Source organism: Hippopotamus amphibius, chromosome 6 (genome assembly GCF_030028045.1).
Source record: "Hippopotamus amphibius kiboko isolate mHipAmp2 chromosome 6, mHipAmp2.hap2, whole genome shotgun sequence".
Classification (NCBI taxonomy): Eukaryota; Metazoa; Chordata; class Mammalia; order Artiodactyla; family Hippopotamidae; genus Hippopotamus; species Hippopotamus amphibius.
In genome coordinates, this window is record NC_080191.1 from 7,776,366 (window position 1) to 7,797,737 (window position 21,372).

General features: G+C 38.9%; 1 protein-coding gene across 1 annotated transcript in view; it reads left to right on the forward strand.

Annotated features, from left to right (window-relative positions):
- METTL24 (methyltransferase like 24) overlaps positions 1–21,341 on the forward strand; it is a 112,665-nt gene extending 91,324 nt beyond the window's left edge. The window contains exon 5 of the mRNA XM_057740178.1: positions 18,460–21,341. Within this exon, the coding sequence (XP_057596161.1) occupies positions 18,460–18,774 (315 nt within the window). The 3' untranslated portion in view covers positions 18,775–21,341. The remainder of the gene's footprint in view (positions 1–18,459) is intronic.
- Positions 21,342–21,372: the final 31 nt, after the last annotated feature.

A 21,372-nucleotide genomic window follows, 5' to 3' on the forward strand; every position in this document is an offset into this window, starting at 1 on the left:
AAGTGAGGGTAGCGCAGAGACATTTCCAGCCATTCAGCAGGCTTTCATGATTTCAGGAAGAAAAGTGCTCTGGGGTTTTCTGATCCACTCAATCTTTTATGTTTTGGGTTTTTGTTTTTTAGTGGGTTTTTTTTTCTTTAGTTTTTTTTTTGTTTGTTTTGTTTTATGTTGTTTTGTTTTTCCGCTAATATATTATAGGGACACTCGGCTTTTTTAGGGGAAAACATTTTAATGATGGATGGGTGCATTTCTGAATTTTTCAGTAGGTTTTTTTGTGAGTGCCCAGTGCTGCCTATTTGGGCATTTTCTCTTCTATGTAATTCTCCCAATATTGGCATCCTTTTTCATCTGTCACTCTTCTCTCAACCTTTTTCCTCCTATCTCTCTTGTCCAAATTCTGTTTGTTTTTAACTGATTTCTTTCCAGCAGACAAAAAGTGTGTATACTGAGCAAATGTGAACTTCTGAGCAGTGACCCTCTAAGGAAGGTACACTGAGAAATCCCCACAGATGTGGCTGGTGTGGACAACCTTTCAGAAATAAGGGGTCTGGTTGCTGACACCATCTCTTCCATCTTGGGGCTGGTGGGGTCTAGTGATCCAGAAAGTCAAAAGGACTTCGGGAATGCCTTCCAATAAAAATCTCTCTTCAGTACATTCTGCTGGTTAGATTCATTTGAGTTAATTAGCTAATCCCTTAAAAAGGTATCCCTCTCTGGAAGATTGAACTTATTCTTGCCTGAACATCAGCTACTTAAATCATATAATCTTATTTGTTTCTCGAGTAGGTGTCTCATAATACTTGGCTGAGGGAGTGGAAGTTGGCTGAGATGGAAGGTAGGAAATTTTTGTGAACATTTGGTGAACGTTCTGTAATAAAGAGCTTTGTCCAGTCAGAGGGCATCTGAGAGTGAATGCTGTGGGTGTGACGTCACAGGAGGTGAGAGACGAAGGCAGAAGGAGGATGAGAAGGAGAAACACTCAGGTACAGATTTCCTCCTTGGTCATTTCAGTTGAGGCTGTGGAGGTGCCCACCAGCAGTTTCTTAGCATGCTTTCCTTATGCAGGGGAACTATAGGTTGTTAATGCTTGTTGTGTGCTATGCACTCCGAAATATTTCGTATTTCATGCCACAGACAAAGAGGAGAGCATGGATTTTTGTTGTTGTTGTTGTTTACTTTGGCTGGATACTATTGAACACTTTGTAGTTGTTCAGTAAATCCTTTCTGAGGCTCTCCTATAAATCAGGAACTCAACCAATGAAAGGCAGCAATGATGAGGGTTCTTGCCCTCAAAAACATCACGGTTTGTAGGGGAAGACAAACATTTGTGCAAAAATTATCTAGAAATATACTAAGTACTAATGCAAGAGAAGCAGAAGAGAAGTACAGCTCCTTTTTGTGGGGGCGTCAGGGAGATATCACAGAAGAGGTTATATTTCAGCTTGCTCTTGGAAGTTGAGTGGGGGTGTTCTCAGAGGGAGGAGGGAGGGGAAATAGAAACTGCAAGGGTGGAGACTTGAGAAAGAGAAATGTGAATTGCAAAAAGGTAAAATAATTCAGCATGGCTGGCACAAAAAGTGATCTGTGGAGAGAACAAGGACATGAGGCAAAAAAAAAGAAAAAAAAAACGAGGTTAGGTCCAGATTGTGAGGGACCTGGTGATCCCTGTCAAGTTGTTTGGATTTCGTTTTATAGGTGCAGGGAGCCAGCAGAGGCCCTGAAACAAGGGAGTTAAATAATTGGGTTTTAAATCAGGTAGATAATTCTGGAAACATTGCAGAAGATGGAGAATTCAAGTCTGTGATCTCTTGAGAGTAGGCACAGTTCATTAGAAATATTGGGCAAGCAAGTATTAAAAAGATTGATAAGAGCCAGTGTTGGTGAAGGTGACATCAGTCAGCCTTGGCATCTTCACAAGAGCTCTCACATCTATCAGTCTTTACCTAAATGTAAAATGTGGGCAGGAATAAGGAACTTTTCCTTTTTGTTTTATACATTTCTGTCTCCCAGTTGCATTTTCAGAACCATAAATTTATTTTTGAAAAAAAGAAATCAAATCTCACTGCAACAAAATTAAAGGTACAACACAAAACACTTTAAAAACTCTATTTAATAATTCATTTTAAAAGAAATATTCTCTACTAAAACATCTAAAAGTTGCTCTGGGGCTTGCTATAAACAAATTTGAACTGGATTTTTGTCTATGAAGAAAATAAAAATAAGTCACATTGCCCACAAATAATGAAAGCTGGTTTTGCACTATCAACCATTTATTATTTTCCTCCAGGGAGCTGGCTAATCCAAATTGTAGATAACTCAAAATAAATATTTGATATTTAGCTATGAAGTGTGCACTTATAACTGCTTTTGAATGTGGGTTTTAAAATTACTCCATAGATAACTGAGAATTGACTTCAAAAATATATGGACTGTAGACATTTTATAATGAGCTATGGACTCTCTTTTTTTTGATCCTTTCCTGTAAATTTTTTTCTTCAATTTCAAATGTGTATCTGGTTGATCATTTCTAGCACATAGATCAAGGAGCTCACAACTGATACAATTCATCACTCTCAGTTTTCTTAAAACAACAATTTAAAGATGTATGCTCGTAACTAAAGACATTAGGAAGCTGTTTTCTGCATGAATTCATTAGTTAAACATCCAGTTACTAAGGAACTCAACCAAATTTGGCAACTCATTTCAGAAGAAGCAAGATGGTACTGCTTTTCTTCCTCCCATGAGAAACGACAATTAGAACACATTTATCTCCATTTAGACATTTATGGAAAACACTGGTATGAGGATCACTAGTAACTGACAGAATTTAAACTTGCTAAGTCAAATGTCTTGTAAGAGTTTGGCATTTCAGGAAGTTTACATGTTATTAATACAGTAAGGAAGTAGCCAGTAGGCTGTCATACTACTTGACATGATTCAGAGCTATCTTTGGTGCCTGACATATGTCTGCCTGAAACCACCCACTCACTGAAATATAGAGCATCCATTTTAGGGAAGGTGTTCATGGTAACAGGTTAACAATGGACTGGGCACCGAGCTCCACAAGTGGTGTATGAACGTTAGGGAAACAGCATCCTTCCTTTTGTTTCTGTTGGGAAAATGCCATTTGAAAAACTCCTCTAGCTCCAATAAAACTGCATTGCCTCATGGCTGAACCTCCTTTAAAAAAAAAAAGAGGGTGAATAAGAGGAGAGAGAATCCTGGGAACCTCAATTTAAAAATTATAAAAACAGCTACCACTGAAATGAAGCAAGATGATGAAGTCCCTTGGTTGACAACTCATACAACTTCCTTGATTACTTCCACTCTCTCTCTTCTGCGCCAACGCACAGGCTTAAAAATCTGTTTTATGTATTGATCTCTTTGATTCAGTTAGAAGTGTATAGATTTGGGTGATTTCCAAAGATGATCATCCTTTGGCAGGAACAGGAGTCTTGTGGCCATTGTTCCAGCCTCCACAGATGCAAATGGTGGTTTTCTTCTTATTATGTATTTATATTACTTTGTATGGAACTTTTTAAAGCATGACTTGGAAAAGAAAATGTCCCAGTCCCAAGTTTTGCCTTTTGCTCATGCAAAAGTTATGAAATGAATATAGTGACACTGTTATTATTCTAGAAAAAGTACATGGAACAAAGGGGAGAAGGCACTAGTTCCAATGGTAAAATAAGCTGTTGATACAACTGCTAAAATGTGGATGCTTTATCTAAAGACAAGCCTAATTGCTGCCTTTTACCCCCAAGAATGGCAACAAGGGGGCCATGCACATGCTAGGAGCTTAACAAAGACATATTAGATTAATAAACATAGGAACTCAACAAAGATGTACTAGATTGATAAGCGCCCCATATTTGTTTTCCCCCGTCTGTCATTTCTGTTAAGGGAACTGTAAATCCAGAAACCCTCCACAATATCATATTTTGTGCTTGGTTTCCTTAATATTGTGAGGGTATAAGAACATGGTGTAGTAATGCCTGTTCTGATGTCACAATCAGTTAGTTCCCTGGTTCTACCACTTAATAGCTGTGTGAGGCTTCCCTGGTGGCGCAGTGGCTAAGAATCTGCCTGCCAGTGCAGGGGACGTGGGTTTGAGGCCTGGTCCAGGAAGATCCCACATGCTGCGGAGCAGCTAAGCCCGTGAATCACAACTACTAAGTCCACGCACTGCAACTACTGAAGCCCGAGTGCCTAGAGCCCGTGCTTCACAACAAGAGAAGCCATAGCAATAAGAAGCCTGCGCACTGAAGTGAAGAGTAGCCCCCGCTCTCTGCAACTACAGAAAGCCTGTGTGGAGCAACAAAGACCCAACGCCGCCAATAAAAATAAATAAATAAATAATAAATAAAATTTAAGAAAAAATAGCTGTGTGACCTGGGTTGGTTGGTTACCTTCTCTGTATCTCAGGTTTCTATGGAAACTGCTTGGATTTGGCTTTGGCTTCACCTCTTACAAGTTGTGTGACATACCTAGGCCTCAGTTTCCTCATCTGTAACATGAAGATAATTAAACATTTATTTCATTTGTTTGTTGGGGGGTGAATTAGAGGCATTGCATGAAAAGTGCTTAGCATGCTGCTTGGGTGGGCACATAGCAAGTGCTTAATTAAAGTTGGTTATTAACTTTTTTAATCACAAGTAGGCATAAGATAAAAAGGAGTGTTCTGAGGGACGCCACATCTAAAGCTAATGGTAGGGCCTTTTAAATAATATTCAGTGAGAACCAACGAGTGGTTATTTCTATGTCATTGTCTTGACATTTTCCCTAAGATGAGGCTTTAGATACAGTCTATACCTGAATATCTAGCAGATTTCTTTGGGTATTTTATGGGTAATTTCCATACATGATAGTTGGCACTGATATTTCTGTATATAAGGTTTTTTCTCCCCTCATTGCAATTACTACATAAATTTCACAGGAGGTTCAAAACTGGTACTGTTTGAATTTCTTTTTTGTAGGTTTTTTAAAAGCTTCTTTCATTTTTTCCCTTATTTTTTGGCTTTTAGCCACACATCTGTTTATAGTTTGCTATCACTTAATCCTCTCTTTTCTCCTGAGTTGGGACATGTACATATGTCTTGATTATAAGCAGAAGTGATTTTACCTAATTCTGTGTTTGTAATTTTGTATTCTTTTTCTTAAAAAGGTCCTCAAATTAAATAAGCTTCAAGTTTCACAAAACCTGGATATACCCCAATTATAAGTCACATTTGTTTTGCAGGTGAAAGACTTGACACATTCAACTTGAAATTGCCTAAAGTGAATGTTGTTATGGTAGCATTATAAGACTAAAGATATCCTTATTTTTTTGTTCCACTTGAGGCCTGACTGAATTTTGCTTTGCTTCTTCAAGAAAAAGCACCTGTGCTTTCAATAAAAATATACAAATGTGTAGATTTCATCGAATGATCAAAATAATAAGTCAGTATCTGGCTTCTTAAGCGTATATTAGAACTTCAAATGTGTGGAATAGATAAAGAATAGTACTAATTTCATTAACATGATGCCTCAAACCTAGATTTTTCAGGCTAAAGGAATGGACCAAATGTGATTTTGCAATCCATTTTGTTAACGCATTGTAAATTTCTGGGCTATGAGAGGAAGGTAGAGTGCAGTGTGATGGTCATGAGAATTCTGGAAGGAGAGGAATTGCCATGGTTTTTGAGCAAAGGAGGAGAAGGCAAGAAGGAAATATCTAGAGAATCTAGAGGAAGAGTAGTGATTCCAGAATTAGAAAGTTGCTTATCAATTCAGGAAGTGCTGAATAAATTAACTTCCAACAGGCATGGGTTGTTGGTCTGTTTCACTGCCTCTAACTATTGATACTTCTTCAAAGATGTATCAGAAGTATTCAACTCTAAATAAATTTTTCAACAGGGACATCGCTCTTTATCAGCAGCTAAGAATACTAGAATATGTTGAATGTATTTAAGATTAGGTTGACTTACACGTGAAAAAAATTCTAGTGGCTTAAACAGTAGGAAAAATTTCTTCCTCTCACATAAGAGAAGTCTAGAGGTAGGTAGTACAATCTTGTGTAGTGAGACTCCACAGTCATCAGGGATCCACGCTTCATCCAGCTCTTCTTTCTTCTTAGGGTGTAATCCTTCTCCTCATGGTCCTGTATTGCTGCTGCAGCTCCAACCATCACATTCTCACTCCAGGCAAAGGGATGAAGGAAGCACTAATTACAGCCTTTCCTTTAAGCAAACTTTCTGGAAATCCCATACGACACTTTTACTTTTATCTCATTGGTCAGATTTTAGTCACATGGCCACACAGCCATAAGAGAGACTAGGAAATACAGTCTTTTATCTGGACAGCAATGTGACCAGATAGAAATTAGGGTTTCATTATTGAGAAAGAAGAAGGAATGGATATGTGGGCAAATGATACCTCTGCCATGCTACATTTCCCTTTAAACTAAACAATAGTATATGTTGCTATTTTTCTCTACTAAGAGAAAAACATTTTATAGGATCTGAATTTGTATTAATGTACTTAGTGGTGAGCTGGTATTGATCAGAAGTAAATTTAGAAAATGCCAGATTGTGCTTCTCTGGGTACAAAGTGATTCTTGGCAGAGAGGAATATTGAGAGAGGAAAGGAATCCTGCTTCTTTCTCAAATATTGTAGCAGTCATTAAATAAAACAGTTCACTAGTCTTTAAGTCTCAAGGAAAATAAAACCTAGAGTTGTAGACTCATCTCAAAGCTGTATTAATGTTTGATGAATGTGTCTGTGTGTCTGTGTGTATGTGTATCTAAGACTCAGAGCAGAGAGTGATGTTTGAGATGTAGAATATCTGCCACTGGTTAATGGATTTGTGATCTTGGGCAAATCATTTAACCTTTTAGGGCTCAGTTTTCCTTGTCTAGAAAATGAGGAAGTTGGACCAGATGTTCACATATCCCTACTTGCTCTAATCTTCCAGAACCTGAATCCTGGGAGGTCCATTTAACCATCTCTCCATTCACCCATCTATCTACCTGTCCATCTATTCATTTGTCCATCCACCTACCTATCAACTAGTTTTGATAATGCCTGGCAGTGGACTAGAAGCTGGGGATTCAGAAATAAATAAGTCAATAAGCTTCATGGAGCTTACAGTCCAGTCTAGGGCATAGGGATTATACCTCTTTTGCCTCTTGTCAGATGGAAATGCAGTTGAAGAAACTGTTTTCAATTTCACCTGCCAATGTGCTGTATGGAGATGATTCTTGATTATCATGTTTGAAATACCTCTGTATATTTCCTACACCAAATTTTAATTCTTCCCCTGAGTCATCTCCCCAAACACAGTTGCTCTGGTGCAGAGAAGGCACATTTTAATATTAGCTTAAAAAAGATAATGTTAACTGAGGGGATGTGTGAAGGGGTTATGGACCACATTGAGAATTGATGAAAATAATAGCTAACACCAATGGAGCACATACTCTGTGTTAGGTGCTGTACATGATGAGTTACATGCATTTCTCCTTTAGTCTCAAGAAAGCCTTGTGGTAGGAGTCCTGTTGTTTTCCCCTGAGTCACTAGAGGCTAAACAACCTGCCCTAGACCCACGGGATAAAGCAATTGGTCCCAGAGCCAAGGTCCCAGGGGCTACAGTTTTCTTAGAAAAGTGCTGAAGGGCATAAACACACATTTTTTTGTACACAGTTTCAAGGAGTAGAAGGCCCACCAATGCCTTGGTGATGTGTTTAGGAACCCCTGACCTAACTGTAACCTAGTTAAGAAAACAACTAGTGTTGGAAAACCACCATATACCTTCCCAGGCCAGTGTGTAGATACTTTCTGCATCTGCTTATGAGAAGGGGGAGAACCCAGCCTGTGCTGAGGCCGAGTCCTTTGCAAACACACCATAAAAAGCTCACTCAGTGTCATCAGCCAAGTTCAGTGATTCTCAAAGTGTGGTCCAGTGGTTCTCAAAGTGTCATCCTTGGACCAGTAACATCATCATCAGCTGGGCTCCTGGTAAAAATGCAAATACTCAGGCCCTACTCCAGATCCACTGAACCAGTCCCTGTTTGTTCACAAGCCCACCAGCTGCTTCTGATGCATGTGATGCTCTGAGCAACACTGTCCAATAGAGCTTGTGGTGGTGGAGATTAAAGCCGTTGCCTGTTGCTGTCCTTGGTGCTGCCTGGCTGCCCTGGGTCAGGTAACTTGCTGTCCCCTCAGTACTGCCTAAATTTGCCCTGCTTGGTTCCTCGCTATTGCATGTCACCAGTAGCCCTGCTGACTTCCTGACTTGTCATCAGCTCACCCATTTCCTGTCCCTAACCTAGGTTTCCGGGGCTACATTTTATATGACCTCACCCGGCACGGAAGGTTCTTGTCCAGCAGCTTCAGGTTAGCTCCTTTGGAATAGGCTAGAAATTTGGCCAAAAAAAAAAAGTCTTTCTAAATGTTTCCCTTAATTCCTTTAAAATTCATTTACAGAGTATTGCTCCCTGCAGAGGTCACTTCCGTGAGCTGATTACTATATAAAAATTATTTTCATTTATTATTAGTTCAGCATTGGTCTTACATTAGTTTAGAGTGACGCTTCATTTTTCCATACGATGCAAGGCAAGTCTCATCTCCCTTCCCTTAGTGTCAGCAAAAATCCTGTAATGTTACATTTCTGCTAGCCAACAGTGATAATTGGGCCTGACTTAGTGTGTTTAAAGTCTAAGTCTCTTAAAGACCCTTTTAATCTGCTTGTTCATTTAAGATAGATTAATTTCTTCTATTTTTCTACAAACACAAGATCCTCTTTCTAATGTGTTCAGCTTTTAATTTTGTTGGTGCAGATATATCTTGCTTTAAGCAGATGTGTAAAATTATGTAAAGGCCTGGCTTTACTTTGCTTTAATCAGTAAATAACAACTTTTCATAATTAAATTAAAGCCAGGAAGAAGTTGTATTGATAAAATAATTTTAAAATTGTGACTGAATATTGACCTAAACCATAATGAATATGGAGAATGAATGTAGCATATACTGTCGGGGTGGTAGGTAATTGATGATAAATTAATTTTAGAATATTTATAAATAGCTCGATGATTGGTCAAATATTTTTTTTAAAAATAGAGCCTAATTACAAAACTCAATTTCCATACTCTTTTCCAGGAATCTACCTTTTATAAAATGTGAGATATATCTGTAAATGCCATATATATAGTATGTGACTCTGGCCTCAAAACCAGAGGCAAAAATTCTGGCCCATATTGAGGTGAATAGCTGTGTTTGAAGGTCAGTTTCGGCATGAATAGGAAATCCCTTGTTCTGTGTTAATTGATAAGCTGTATGGTTAGCAATGACATTTCATTGGTGTTATGTAGTTTTTGCTCTTAGCCAGGAATTTTGATTAATATAATAATTAGTTAGCTTTATAAGGGAGGGTAATAGCCAGTTTGAAGCTTTAATACACATTTTCTGGGTGGAAAAAAGAATCTATTTCCTTTAAAAGTTTAATATAGAACAATAGATAAAGCATTTTTTATTAAAATATTTTAAATAAAAAGTTATATAAAGACAGTTAATATGTACTTAAAATTGATTTGTCTTGTTCTCTCTTTCTTTAAATGGCGTGCAGGTTTTTTTCTTATCTAGCGAATCGCTGGGACATAAAGGCATAGGTCCGTTTAGAAATGTTCCAGGGTGTCGTGTGGCTTCAGGGTAAGAAAACAAGCGAGCGTAGACTGGGCTGATAATGGAGGAGGCGTTTGTAGTGTGTCCACATGGGCTCTCAGCCTTAGCGCAACCTGGTTTGTCCTCAGTTTCTCAAGAGCCGGGATAGGAAAGGGCTACTGGTTAGTAAAATTATTAAAGGTGTAAACTGTGCCTATGCTTTGAACCTGCTGCTCCACTTCTGAGAGTGTTCTTATTCTAAGGAAAGAATCGAACACACTTAAATATTTAGCTGCAAGTTGTTTGAACACATTGGTTGTAACATCATCCAATTGGAAAAAACCTTAGTGACTATTAGAAGGGGGATTTGGTTAAGTAAATTAAACCAATATAAAAGTCGTTAAAAAAAACAAGTCGTAGATGGAGGCTTCCAAATTTTTTTTTTTCTTAAGCAGGAAAGATCTTTGTCAAGCAAAAATTTGCAAGGGATTCCAAACATATAAAAGAGAGAAAATGGGAGCTGCTCCTGTTGAATCGAGGTGGAAGGTCTGGGGCCTCCCCAGCAACTCCCTCACTCACTACCTCACTCACCTCCATCACATCCTTATGAAAGCTCCCAGGGATGTTATTTGAGAGAACATTTTAGGTGAAAATTTATTGGCCTGGAAAAATATTCATGGTCTGTTACATTAAAAAGCAAATTTGAAAACAGTATAATTCTAATTTTATAAACAACATGCGTATTTGAATTATGCCCAAATAGGTTGTAACCTGTGTGCGTGTGTGTGTGTGTGTGTGTGTGTGTGTGTGTGTGTGTGTGTTTAAGGCAAAGGAAAATGTTAAGCAAGAAATATACCAGGTGTTCATGTTAACTGCTTTTAAACTCTAGATCATGAGTATCTTAATTCCTTTTCTTTTTACTTATCTGTAGCTTTAATTTTTAAATAATGTTTTTTATAATGGTTTTTTAATAAGAAAATTTCTTTGGTTAAATATACATTAATTTCTAGAAATCACAGCTTTGGAACATATAGTATTTGACACTATACAAGTAACTTTTAGCGTTTCAAAATATTTGCATAAACAGCACTTGGTCTCTGTTCTAGTATCTCCTGCTACATAAGGAGTCACCCTCAAAACTTCAGTTTCTTAAAACAACAGCAATTGATCATTTTATTATCTCTCCCAGTGTCTGGGGGTCAGTGTTTGGGAAGGGCTTTTCTGGGCAATTCTGGCTCAGGGTCTCTGATTGGGTTGCAGTCAGATGATGGCTGGAGCAACTGGGGTCAGCCAGGCACCACTCTCTTCATACTGATTCCGAGTCTCTTCATATAGTCTCTCTGCAAGGGCTAGTTTGGACTTGTAGCATGGTGGCCTCAGGGCACTTGGACACCTTGCATGGTGGCTAAAGTTTTCAAGAGAAAGAGTACCAGTGAGCAAAGGAGAAGCTACATCACCTTTATGGCCTGTGTTTGGATGTCACCTGGAGTCACTTCTATCAGACTTTAGTAGTCACCAGTCACAAGCCCCTCAAGATTCAAGGGGAAGTTGGGGGGGGGGACGACCTGGGAGATTGGGATTGCCATATATACATTACTAATAAGAAAAAAAAAATCAAAGTGTACATTTTAAATATATGCAGTTTATTGTATGTCAGTTTTATCCCAATAAAATTTCTTAAAGAAAAACAACAAAAACAAACAAACAAACAAAAAGATTCAAGGGGAGGATCACAGGACAGGACACATAATTTGTGGGGCTGAGTATAAAGTGAAAGTGTAGGGTCTTTTGTTCAAAATGTATTAAGAAATTCAAGTCAGCAACCACAGACCATTAAACCAAGTACTGAGCCCTTCTAAGTACGGGGCCTGGTGTGACTGTGCAGGTTGCACCCCAAGAAGCCATCCCTGGGGAGGGAACATCAACTTTGTCTCTTGATGGGAGGAGGGTCAAGGCCATATTGTAGAAAAGCATGTGAGATGGGAGTTAATGGTGAGACCATCTTTGGAAAATAAAATCTGCCACAGTGTCTATGACACACCTGCAATTAATCAGGTGGCTCACATTTTTACCACCCAGAACTGGAGTTGGCCCTTAGTCATGGAGGAAGAACTGCTGGCTTTCTCCAGCAGCCAGGCTGCCATAGCAGTAACAGGGCTGTATTTTAAAAGTCTTTGTGCAGAGATATTCGTTGCCTCTAAATAAAGTACAGCAAAAATACTTGTTTTGTGTCTGTTATGGACTGAATTGTCTCCCCAAAAGTCACAAATTGAAGCACTTACCCTCAATACAACTGTTTGGTCATAGAGCCTTTAAGGAGGTAATTAAGGTTAAATGAAGTTGTAAGAGTGGGCCCTAGTCCAATAGGACTGGTGTCCTAGTAAGAAGAGGAAGAGATACCAGGAGTGCTCACACAGAGGAAAGGCCATGTGAGTGCAGTGAGGAAGCAGCTGTCAGTAAGCCATGGAGAGAGACCTTTGGAGAAACCAAACCTACTGACACTCTGATCTTGGACTTCCAGCCTCCAGAACAGTGAGAAAACGAATTTCTGTTGTTAAGCCACTCAGTCTGTGGTATTTTGTTACAGTTGCCCTAGTAGACTAATATAATATTTAGGACTTACGTGTATTTACTTGTTCTTTTCAGAATTTTCTTTATTAGTCAACCTTAATCCATTGGATATCCCAGGTTCTCTGTCAACTTCCAAGGAAAGCCAGATATAATAGAAAACACCATGTTTTAATTAATGTCCCGCTTTTTTTTTTGGCTGCGCCACATGACTTGTGAGATCTTAGTTCCCCAACCAGGGATTGAACCCAGTCACCCAGCAGTCAAAGCACGGAGTCCTAACCACTGGACTGCCAGGGAATTCCCTAATGTCTCTTCTTTAGTAATATTCTGATGAATAAAGGCTCTGTTTTTCATTTTTCCTGGAGTGTTGCTTGTGTCCAGTTAAGGCTCATGTCTATGGTAATACTGTATTCACTCATGGATTTGTATATAAAGTAATACTGTTTTCAATCATTGGGGTCAATTATCCACAGACATGGCCACGAACAATGACCATCTCATCCTTTCTGTATATGCTGCTCCTCCCCCCTCAAGAATGGCATCTATTTCATCTCCCTTTGAATCTGGGCTAGCCTTGTGGTTTGCTTTGGCCAATAGAATACAGCAGAAGTGGTGCTGGTGAGTCCCAGACCCAGGCTTTTAAAGATGTTGCAGCTTCCATTTTTGCCCTCTTGAAAGTCAGCAGGTATGTAACAAAATCTGCCTATCCTGCTGGAGAACCCCCTTGAAGGGGAAAAGGCTGAGGTGGGGAGCTGTAGGCATGAGGATGTTGACTGCCTGAGGGAGTTGCAGAGGAGGGAGAAGGATAGGCTAGGGAACAGGAGGGTGCCAAAGACAAGCTGCACCTGCTGGACCTGGTTGTGTGGCTGAGAAAGACCCAGGGAATGAAGCAAAGGGGTTTCATGAGGATGCTATTAATTGGTTTGGAGGCTTGTTGATCTGCCTTGGGTTTGACACTTAGCAAGATTGGAGCTGTCATTGTTGGCTGATGTAGAGACCGGCAGGGCAGCATCCATAATTCCCTCCGATAGTTGCTGGCCCTGGGATCGCTGGTACAGGACACCTTCCCTAGGCACTGGCCCCGGGAAATGGCTCCCGAACACATACTGTCTCCAAAGTTCTATACCAATAGTTACTTCAGACGCTGTTGTGTCCCCTGAAAATCCATATGTTGAAGTCCCAACCCCTAGTTCCTCAGAATGTGATCTTAACTGGAAATAGAGCCAGGGTCAAGCCAGATGTAATTAGTTTAAATGAAGTCATAATGATATAGGGTGGGTCCCTAGTCCAGTATGATGGGTGTTCTTATAAAGAGGGGAAATTTTGACATATACACAGGAATAATATTGTGTAAAGATGAAGACATAGATCAGAGCTATGCAGAAGCCAAGGAATGCTAAAGATGGACCTAGAGTCTGTCATTCAGAGTGAAGTAAGCCAGAAAGAGAAAAACAAATATCGTAGATTAACACATATATGTGGAATCTAGAAAATGGTACAAATGAACCTATTTGCAGGGCAGGAACAGAGAGGTAGACATAGAGAACGGACATGTGGACATAGAGGGGGAAGGAGTGGGTGGGATGCGTTGGGAGATTGGGATTGACATATATGCACTGCTGTGGAGAGAATAGATAGCTAGCAGGAACATGCTATAAAGCACAGAAATCCTCAGTTTGGTGCTCTGTGATGACCTAGATGGGTGGGATGAGGGGTGGGGTTGGTGGAAGGGAGGTCCAAGAGGGAGGGGATATAGGTATACATATAGTTGATTCACTTCATTGTACAGCAGAAATTAACACAACATTGTAAAGCAATTATACTCCAATAAAAAAAAAAACAACAAATAATAAAAGTTGCCAGCAAACCACCAGGATTTAGGAGAGAGGCATGAAACAGAGTACCCTTTATAGCTCTCAGAGGAATCAACACTGTTGGATACCTTGATCTTGGACTTCCCAGCCTCCAGAACTGTGAGACAATAAATTTCTGTTGTTGAGGCCACACAGTCTGTGGTTCTTTGTTACAGCAGTCCTAGCAAACTAATACCCATGCCAGTGCACCTTACCCCCCTTTCCTCTCATCTCTGCAGTTCTGTGTGGATGAACACAGGATAAACTTGTGCCCATGAAGAGGAAGCTGCCAGATGGCCTCTCATCTTAATCCACTTAAAAGTGTCATTTCCTCAAAAAGTTCTATAAAAGGTGATTTATTACATACTTCAGGCACAGGGAAAAGGAGATAACTTTGATGGAAGGACCACTTTAGTGCCCCTTGAAGTTATACCAAATAGGTTGCTTCATCTACTTTCTTTGAAAATATGTCTTCAATTATTCCAAAGTTTACAGAAGGGACTTCCTGTGTGGTACAGTGGTTAAGAATCCATCTGCCAATGCAGGGGACACGGTTTCGATCCCTGCTCCAGGAAGATACCACATGCTGCGGAGCAGCTAAGCCCATGCGCCACAATTACTGAGCCTACACTCTGGAGCCCGTGAGCCACAACTGTTGAGCCCGTGTGCCACAACTACTGAAGCCCATGCGCCTAGAGCCCGTGCTCCACAACAAGAGAAGCCACCGCAGTGAGGAGCCCGTGCACCACAACGAAGAGTAGGCCCCGCTTGCTGCAACTAGAGAAAGCCCGTGTGCAGCAACGAAGACCCAACACAGCCAATAAATGAATAAATAAATTTATTTTTAAAAAAACAGCACAAAGTTTACAGAAAGCTAATACTTAGTTGTTCTCAAGAAATTTGATTTAACAAAAAAGACGAAAACAAAAACAAAACAAAAACAAAACTCTTGCATATGTACACAAGGAAGTAGGCACAAAAATGTCCACGGTAACATTGTTTATAGTACCAAAACATGTAAACACTGAAATGTCCGTTCACAGGGAAAGAGATAAATAGACCATGGTATAGTCACACAGTAGACAGCAGTGAAAATGCATGTTACATGCATCAACATGAATGAATCTCATAAACAACTCTGAGCTAAATGGAGCTGCCAAGAAATATATACAGCATAATACCATGTGTTTAATGTTTCAGACCATACACAACATTACTACTAAATTTCTTAGAGACACAAAAGTATGTAGTAAAAGGTTTTTTTCTTGCTGTTTGCTTTAAAAGGGAATGATAAACAGCCAATTTAAATAGTGGAGTCACTACTGAGGCTGACGAGATAGAAATGAAATCAAGCAGTAGAATTACAAGGGCTAATATATTCAACTTCTTATACTAGGTAGTGTGAATATGGGGATCCAGTGCCTTAAATTTTATATCCTTTTGCTTATCTTTTTGTGTGTTAAACATTTTAAAATGAAAATTTAAATCTCAAATAAAAAAAAAGAAACCTCATTTAACCTAACTGTATTAGGATTGGCACTTGATTATTTTGATAGAATAATTTGCATGATTTTTAGTGCCATGATTGTTGAAAGCTGATATTAGAATCTTAAAAGTGGCATATCTTATTCAGAGGTGTTTAGCACCTTATAATAACAATAACATTGGATGCATTATGCAGTAATAATGGAAATTACACTTGCAAAATAGTTGTGGTAATAGAACATTCTGAAACACAAGAAATAGAAAAAGCACACTGAAAGAGAAAACCATGTTTTATTCATGGCATTTGTGCTCTAAGGCTGAAAGACAGGAAAGAGCTTTATCCTCCTCAGTACTTTATTGCCCCTGGGCTGCATGATTTAGATCAACCTATATAATTCTGATTGAAGAGGAGACTTTTCAGCCACTGAATTCAAAGGGGGGGGTGGTTGGAATAGAATTTAGTTGGAATAGAATTTTGTAAATGAAAATTGAATTTCTAAAGAAAGCATATATTTGCTACGACTTAGCCTATAATTTGGGTTTTTTTTCCAGTTGCTCATAACTTCTGGTTGATAGCTTATTTAAAAACTATATTTGGAAAAATATGTTAAATATATTTCTCTATACTTCAAAATATAGTTTTTAGGTCAATTTTAAGATGATTAACTTTACCCTGACCCTTTAATACTTTGATTCATTGATCACATTCAATATATCCAAACTCAGAGAAAGCCATGGTAAAAAATAAATCTATAAGAAACCTAAGAAATTCTTGACTATGTGAACTGACACAACAAATGTTGATTTTGAGTTTTGGATATTTTCTGTATAAATTACAAAATTTTGTGAAGTTTTTGATTTAATGTCTCTTTTGGCAGCTTAATTAATTCAGGAATATTCTGCTTTAAACTTTAAAGATTAAACAAAGCCAAGGATGTGCCAAGGCAGCAGAGATGAAAAAAGAATTAACTCTACTGTGTCCAATTCATGAGAATTATTTCAGGCTTGTGTATGTTCCCATGGAACCTGCCTTGCTCAGTTCCTTTTGGAAAAGAAAGTTGTTTTTGTTTTTTAAAACTTTTTCTCTTTGATTTTGGAACCATTGAACCAAAAACAAAAAAAGTTGCTTTATGGATATCTATCCGTTTCTAAGGCCTCTTGATATTCTTAGGTTGTTACCATCACTCTTTCCCTGGTGGACCAGGAGGTACTATCCGGTTGAAGAGAGTGAAAGCCTCTCCTGTAGGGTCTCAGGATGCTGGGCAAAGATCATTTTCCTGGAGCAATTATATCTAAATTCTACGCATCTCCTCCAGTCAACTCTGAAATCACACAAGGAATTTTATCGTTCACCGAGAGCCTAATGTCTCAGCTGCAAATGAGAAATGTGTCAAATAGATGTGCCCTTAGAGAAGGGAGAAGCTGGGGCAGGATTCGTCTCGGTTTTTATTCATCCTCCTAAAAAGTCAAAGATACTTCACTTTCATGGGCAGGATATTGGTGACTTCAGTTGGCAGCTTCCAGAAGAGCTGTTTAGGGTTTTGCTGTCATCTCGTGGAATTATAGGTTTGCCCTATTGCAGTGATTCCCTCCGTCTTAAGTATTCCACTTTGTGTCTGAATGTGCCAGCCTTCCACAGTGCGGTTAGATTATCTCCTTTAACTTCCTCCTCCATTTCTTGGCAGCAGAAAGGCATTTTTACCAAATCCCTGCCTACCTATAGGGCTGTTTTGCTGAGATAATGTATGTGGAAAGTGATTCTTTAAGCTGGAAAGTGCTCTGCTTTCCAGCGTAAAATGGTGATTCTGATAATAACACAAACACACTGACCCTTATTCCCTCTCCAATAGCACCTTATTTTTCAAACCAAAAGCCCTTTAGCAACTCTGAGTTCACCATTTTTCCTCTTGTACTTTATGGGAATTCAACATCATGTCATTGTTAAGAACATGGGCCATGTAGACAGACTCAGTTCAAATTTCACCACTGTCTCTCCAGCTGTGTGACTAAGGATGGGTTACTCCCTGAGTCTGGTTTTCTCAGCTTTAAATAAGGATACACCCTTGCAGAACTGTTGAGAGGAGGAAATGAATATTGCGAGGTGAAGCACTTAGCATAGCGCCAGGCACATAGAAGCACTCAGTAAGTGATTAGCTTTCATTGCTTTCTGGACGTATTTGGCATTCTGTTATTCTAATGGATTTTGTGCAAAGCCAGCAGAAAGGAGCTGCTTCTCATAACTTAATTGCAAAATCTCTCTTATCCTACCCTTCTTCCCATGTTCCATCTCACCTGGAATGTGCACTTGTGTTCATTAAATGAACAGAGAATGGTTTTATTTAAAAAAATTTTTAGAACACTGAACTGGTATATACTTTTTAAAGAAATCATGGAATACTGTTAATAATTTTTTTTTTCCAAGTCCAGTATTCAGGTACCTGAGAACTCTTTTCCTGGCTTCCAATCCTGATGAAGTTGGTGGGGGGGGTGAGGTTTTTGAGGTGGTTCCTATAGGCAGTGGCCCTCTGTCAGCTCCTCCCTGCAGGCCACCATTCTGCCAGGACGTGGTGGGTTCCCCTGAGCAGCATACAGGTTGCTGGGGAGAGGCTGTGGGCGTGCCTTTGTGATGTACGCACTCCAGCATGTCCTTCTTGGACATCCATTCCCACTGGGCAGAGTAAGAGGATCCATCCTGACTCCTGACTGGTATTTCATTATTTGTATATGAACATTTGGTGTCGAGTGAGGTTAGAAAATCATGGCATAAGTGGCCATTTGAAAAAGACTTCTTCTAACTCTAAAATTTTAAAAATTCTGCTTTCTTGGGAGGTAGCTGTACCGTGATGCTCCTGATATCAGTGGTATTTTTAACAATGTTTATTGACTCTGCTGATCTCATTTCATCATTTTGTTACAGATTGATGTTCTCAAAGCAGATCTGGAAAGCGCAGAATGGAAAGTTTTGGAAAATCTTATTCTGGAAGATGTTCTTGAACAAATTGGACAGCTCATCTTTGAGATCCATCTCCACTGGCCCGGGTTTGAGGTCAGTGGCAATGACAGCAGTGTTGTGCGCTTCTGGTACAGCCTCCTCAAAGAGTTAGAACTACAGGATTTCAGGCTTTTTCACAGTTACAAAGCTTTATCTAAACCTCAGCTATTCCTAAAAAAAAATATTTTCAATGCGAGTAGCTGTTATACTCTGAGTTGGGTGAATACAAGATGGAAATAGGATGCAGGATCTCATCAAGAACTGAAGGAAATATTTGCAGCATGGAGCATGTCCATGATTCTAGTTATTGGTTTTCTTGTCCAGTCTCCCACTAGCCTGTGACCTGCTTGAGGTGGGGATTGTGTTATTGCCTTTGTAGTACATGTGGCCTGGTACCTGGCACATGGTAGGGGAACAGTTACCACTTGGTGAGGGGATGGACACAGGAGTGTCACAGCAGTCAACCTCCATCTGCCCAAACCCGGGCTCTTTGCCTGTTTGCCTCTGACAGAGTGGGGTTGCTTGTCTTCCTTCATTTCAACTTGGAAAGATAATCCCTCACTTCTCTCAGTTTTCTCTAAAATTAATTATGTATCTATAATCCATGAATTTACCACCATGACAAAGAAATTATATAACATTTCTATTTTTACTGGGTTGATGAGATCCTTAAGTGTGTGGCCTACTCTTTAAAATAGGATCTTTCATTTGATGTTAATTCACCTTTTTCAAGGATTTTCCTATTCACTGTGTCAATAACATTCTTTACAGCCTTGTAGATTTCAATCATTCCTCTTCAGCCTTTGCTGAGGCCATGCTGTGACTTTAGAAGAACCACTGATACTGGTTTCTGGGAACTCAGACACACCAAATTCTGTAACTGAGTTAAAAAGATTAGAGTATCAAGTTCTTCAACTCAGGATTCTTTTCATGCTCAGCCTTAAATCCTCTCTGTTCCTATGAAACTAAACACAAAGCAGAATTTGGGTGTCTTCAAACTTGATTTCTCAACCACACACTTGCCTATGGTATCAAATTTTTTTTTTTTTTTAAATACATTATCTCCAAGATTAAGTGAGTTTTTCCTTGCTGCCAGTTGGCTTTCATTGTAAGCCTGTGGACTGAGAGCTGGAGTCTCTCTCTTTCCTAGGACGGATACAGTGTGTTTTGATAATACCAATTCTTTTTTATATATTTTTTAATTAAGCAGAAAATGCACGTTCTCAATAGTTCAAATGATCTCTATCATTTCTATTTACAGGATTAGACATTTACCCCTACAAATGATTTTCAAAAATCCTACTTCAAATAAATTAATTAAATAGTATAAAGATAAATCAAATTATTACCTTATTATAAATTAAGCACATCTTCTGGCATTTTTTTTATATCCTGAGAGAACAGGAATACATACATTGTTCATTTAAGAAATTTTGGGAGAGAATAGAATACCGATTACTGCTAGACTTTGATTTCTTATCCCCATTGTTTTACTTCCTCCCACCCCAGACATTCCCTGGGTTGGCTTTTTGCTTTTTGCAGTGGTTTGAAAATATCATTCCTCAGGTGAGAAACCAAAATACAGTAGAGTTACATCATTTTATTAACTTGGGTTTAAAAGGGAAATAAGACTTTCTGAATTACTGGTGATGATTTTTTAAAATACAAATGAAGTTTTTTATATAAAATTTATAGTACACTAATAAAAGTCATTGAGATGAGAGGAACAGCTTGAATAAGTTTGATTTGAAATAGAAGTTTAGTTGCTTTCAATGTCCATAGGTATTTCAAAAGTAGAAGAATTCCACAAAACTCTAAAGTGATTTTATACTGTTAGTTTGCATGGTGTAGCCTCCGAAACAACTTTAGTCCTGTTTCTGTTTGGATTATATCACAGATTATCTTTCATTTTTTAATAAAAATTTTATACACTAAAGTAAACATTAGATCTTTTTATACATTAGATCTTTTAACCTTTGTTACACTAATCTTAAGTGTCTAGTTTGATTAGGTTTTGAAGTAGTCACACTCTACCAAGATTTCTAATTCATGGGATTGAAGATGAATGGCATTACTGAAGGCCCTCTTTGTATAGGGCAAGTTACCGTTTATTCCAGATTGGTGGTGCAGAACATTGACTTCATCACACTATATATATCTGAAGCAAGAATGGATGTACTGTTGAGAAAAAAATAAAGACAAACTCAAAATAAATCACAAACACACCCACCCACACCCACCTACTAGGCAGCCTGTTCAATAGTTATTTGTACTTATTTTATGCTTTTTTCTAAGACTGTCCTTCATTCCCTTCGTGGATAGTTTGAAATTTGTGATGAATAATCTGACTGTTGCTATGGTTTCCCTGCCTCTAGAATTATTATGCTTGTTGTGTGGGCCAGGGTCTCTTAACCTCAGCATGATTTCCATTTTGGGCTGGATAATTCTTTGTTGGGGGAGGGAGGGCCATTCTGTGCGTCGTAGATGTTTAGCAACATCCCTGGCCATCCCCCTGGATTCCAGGAGCACCACAAAAACAACACAAATAAGATACAAAAAACAAACAAACAACATCAAGAGGTGCTATTTACTGAGAGCTTACTATGTGCCCAGTACTGTGCGTAGACTATTCCTAATTTTCCAAAAAATCCTGTGAGGAAGTGTAACTTTCCCAATTATACAGGTAAGGAAATTTTGAGATGTTAAATAACATTCAGATTGTTCAAATGGTGGAGCAGGAATCCACATCTCAGCCTGTCAGATCCCAAAGCCCATGCAGGTCCCCTCTACAGAGCTGCTTCAATAGCCTTTGACAAGTGTAAGGACATATTTTTCCTC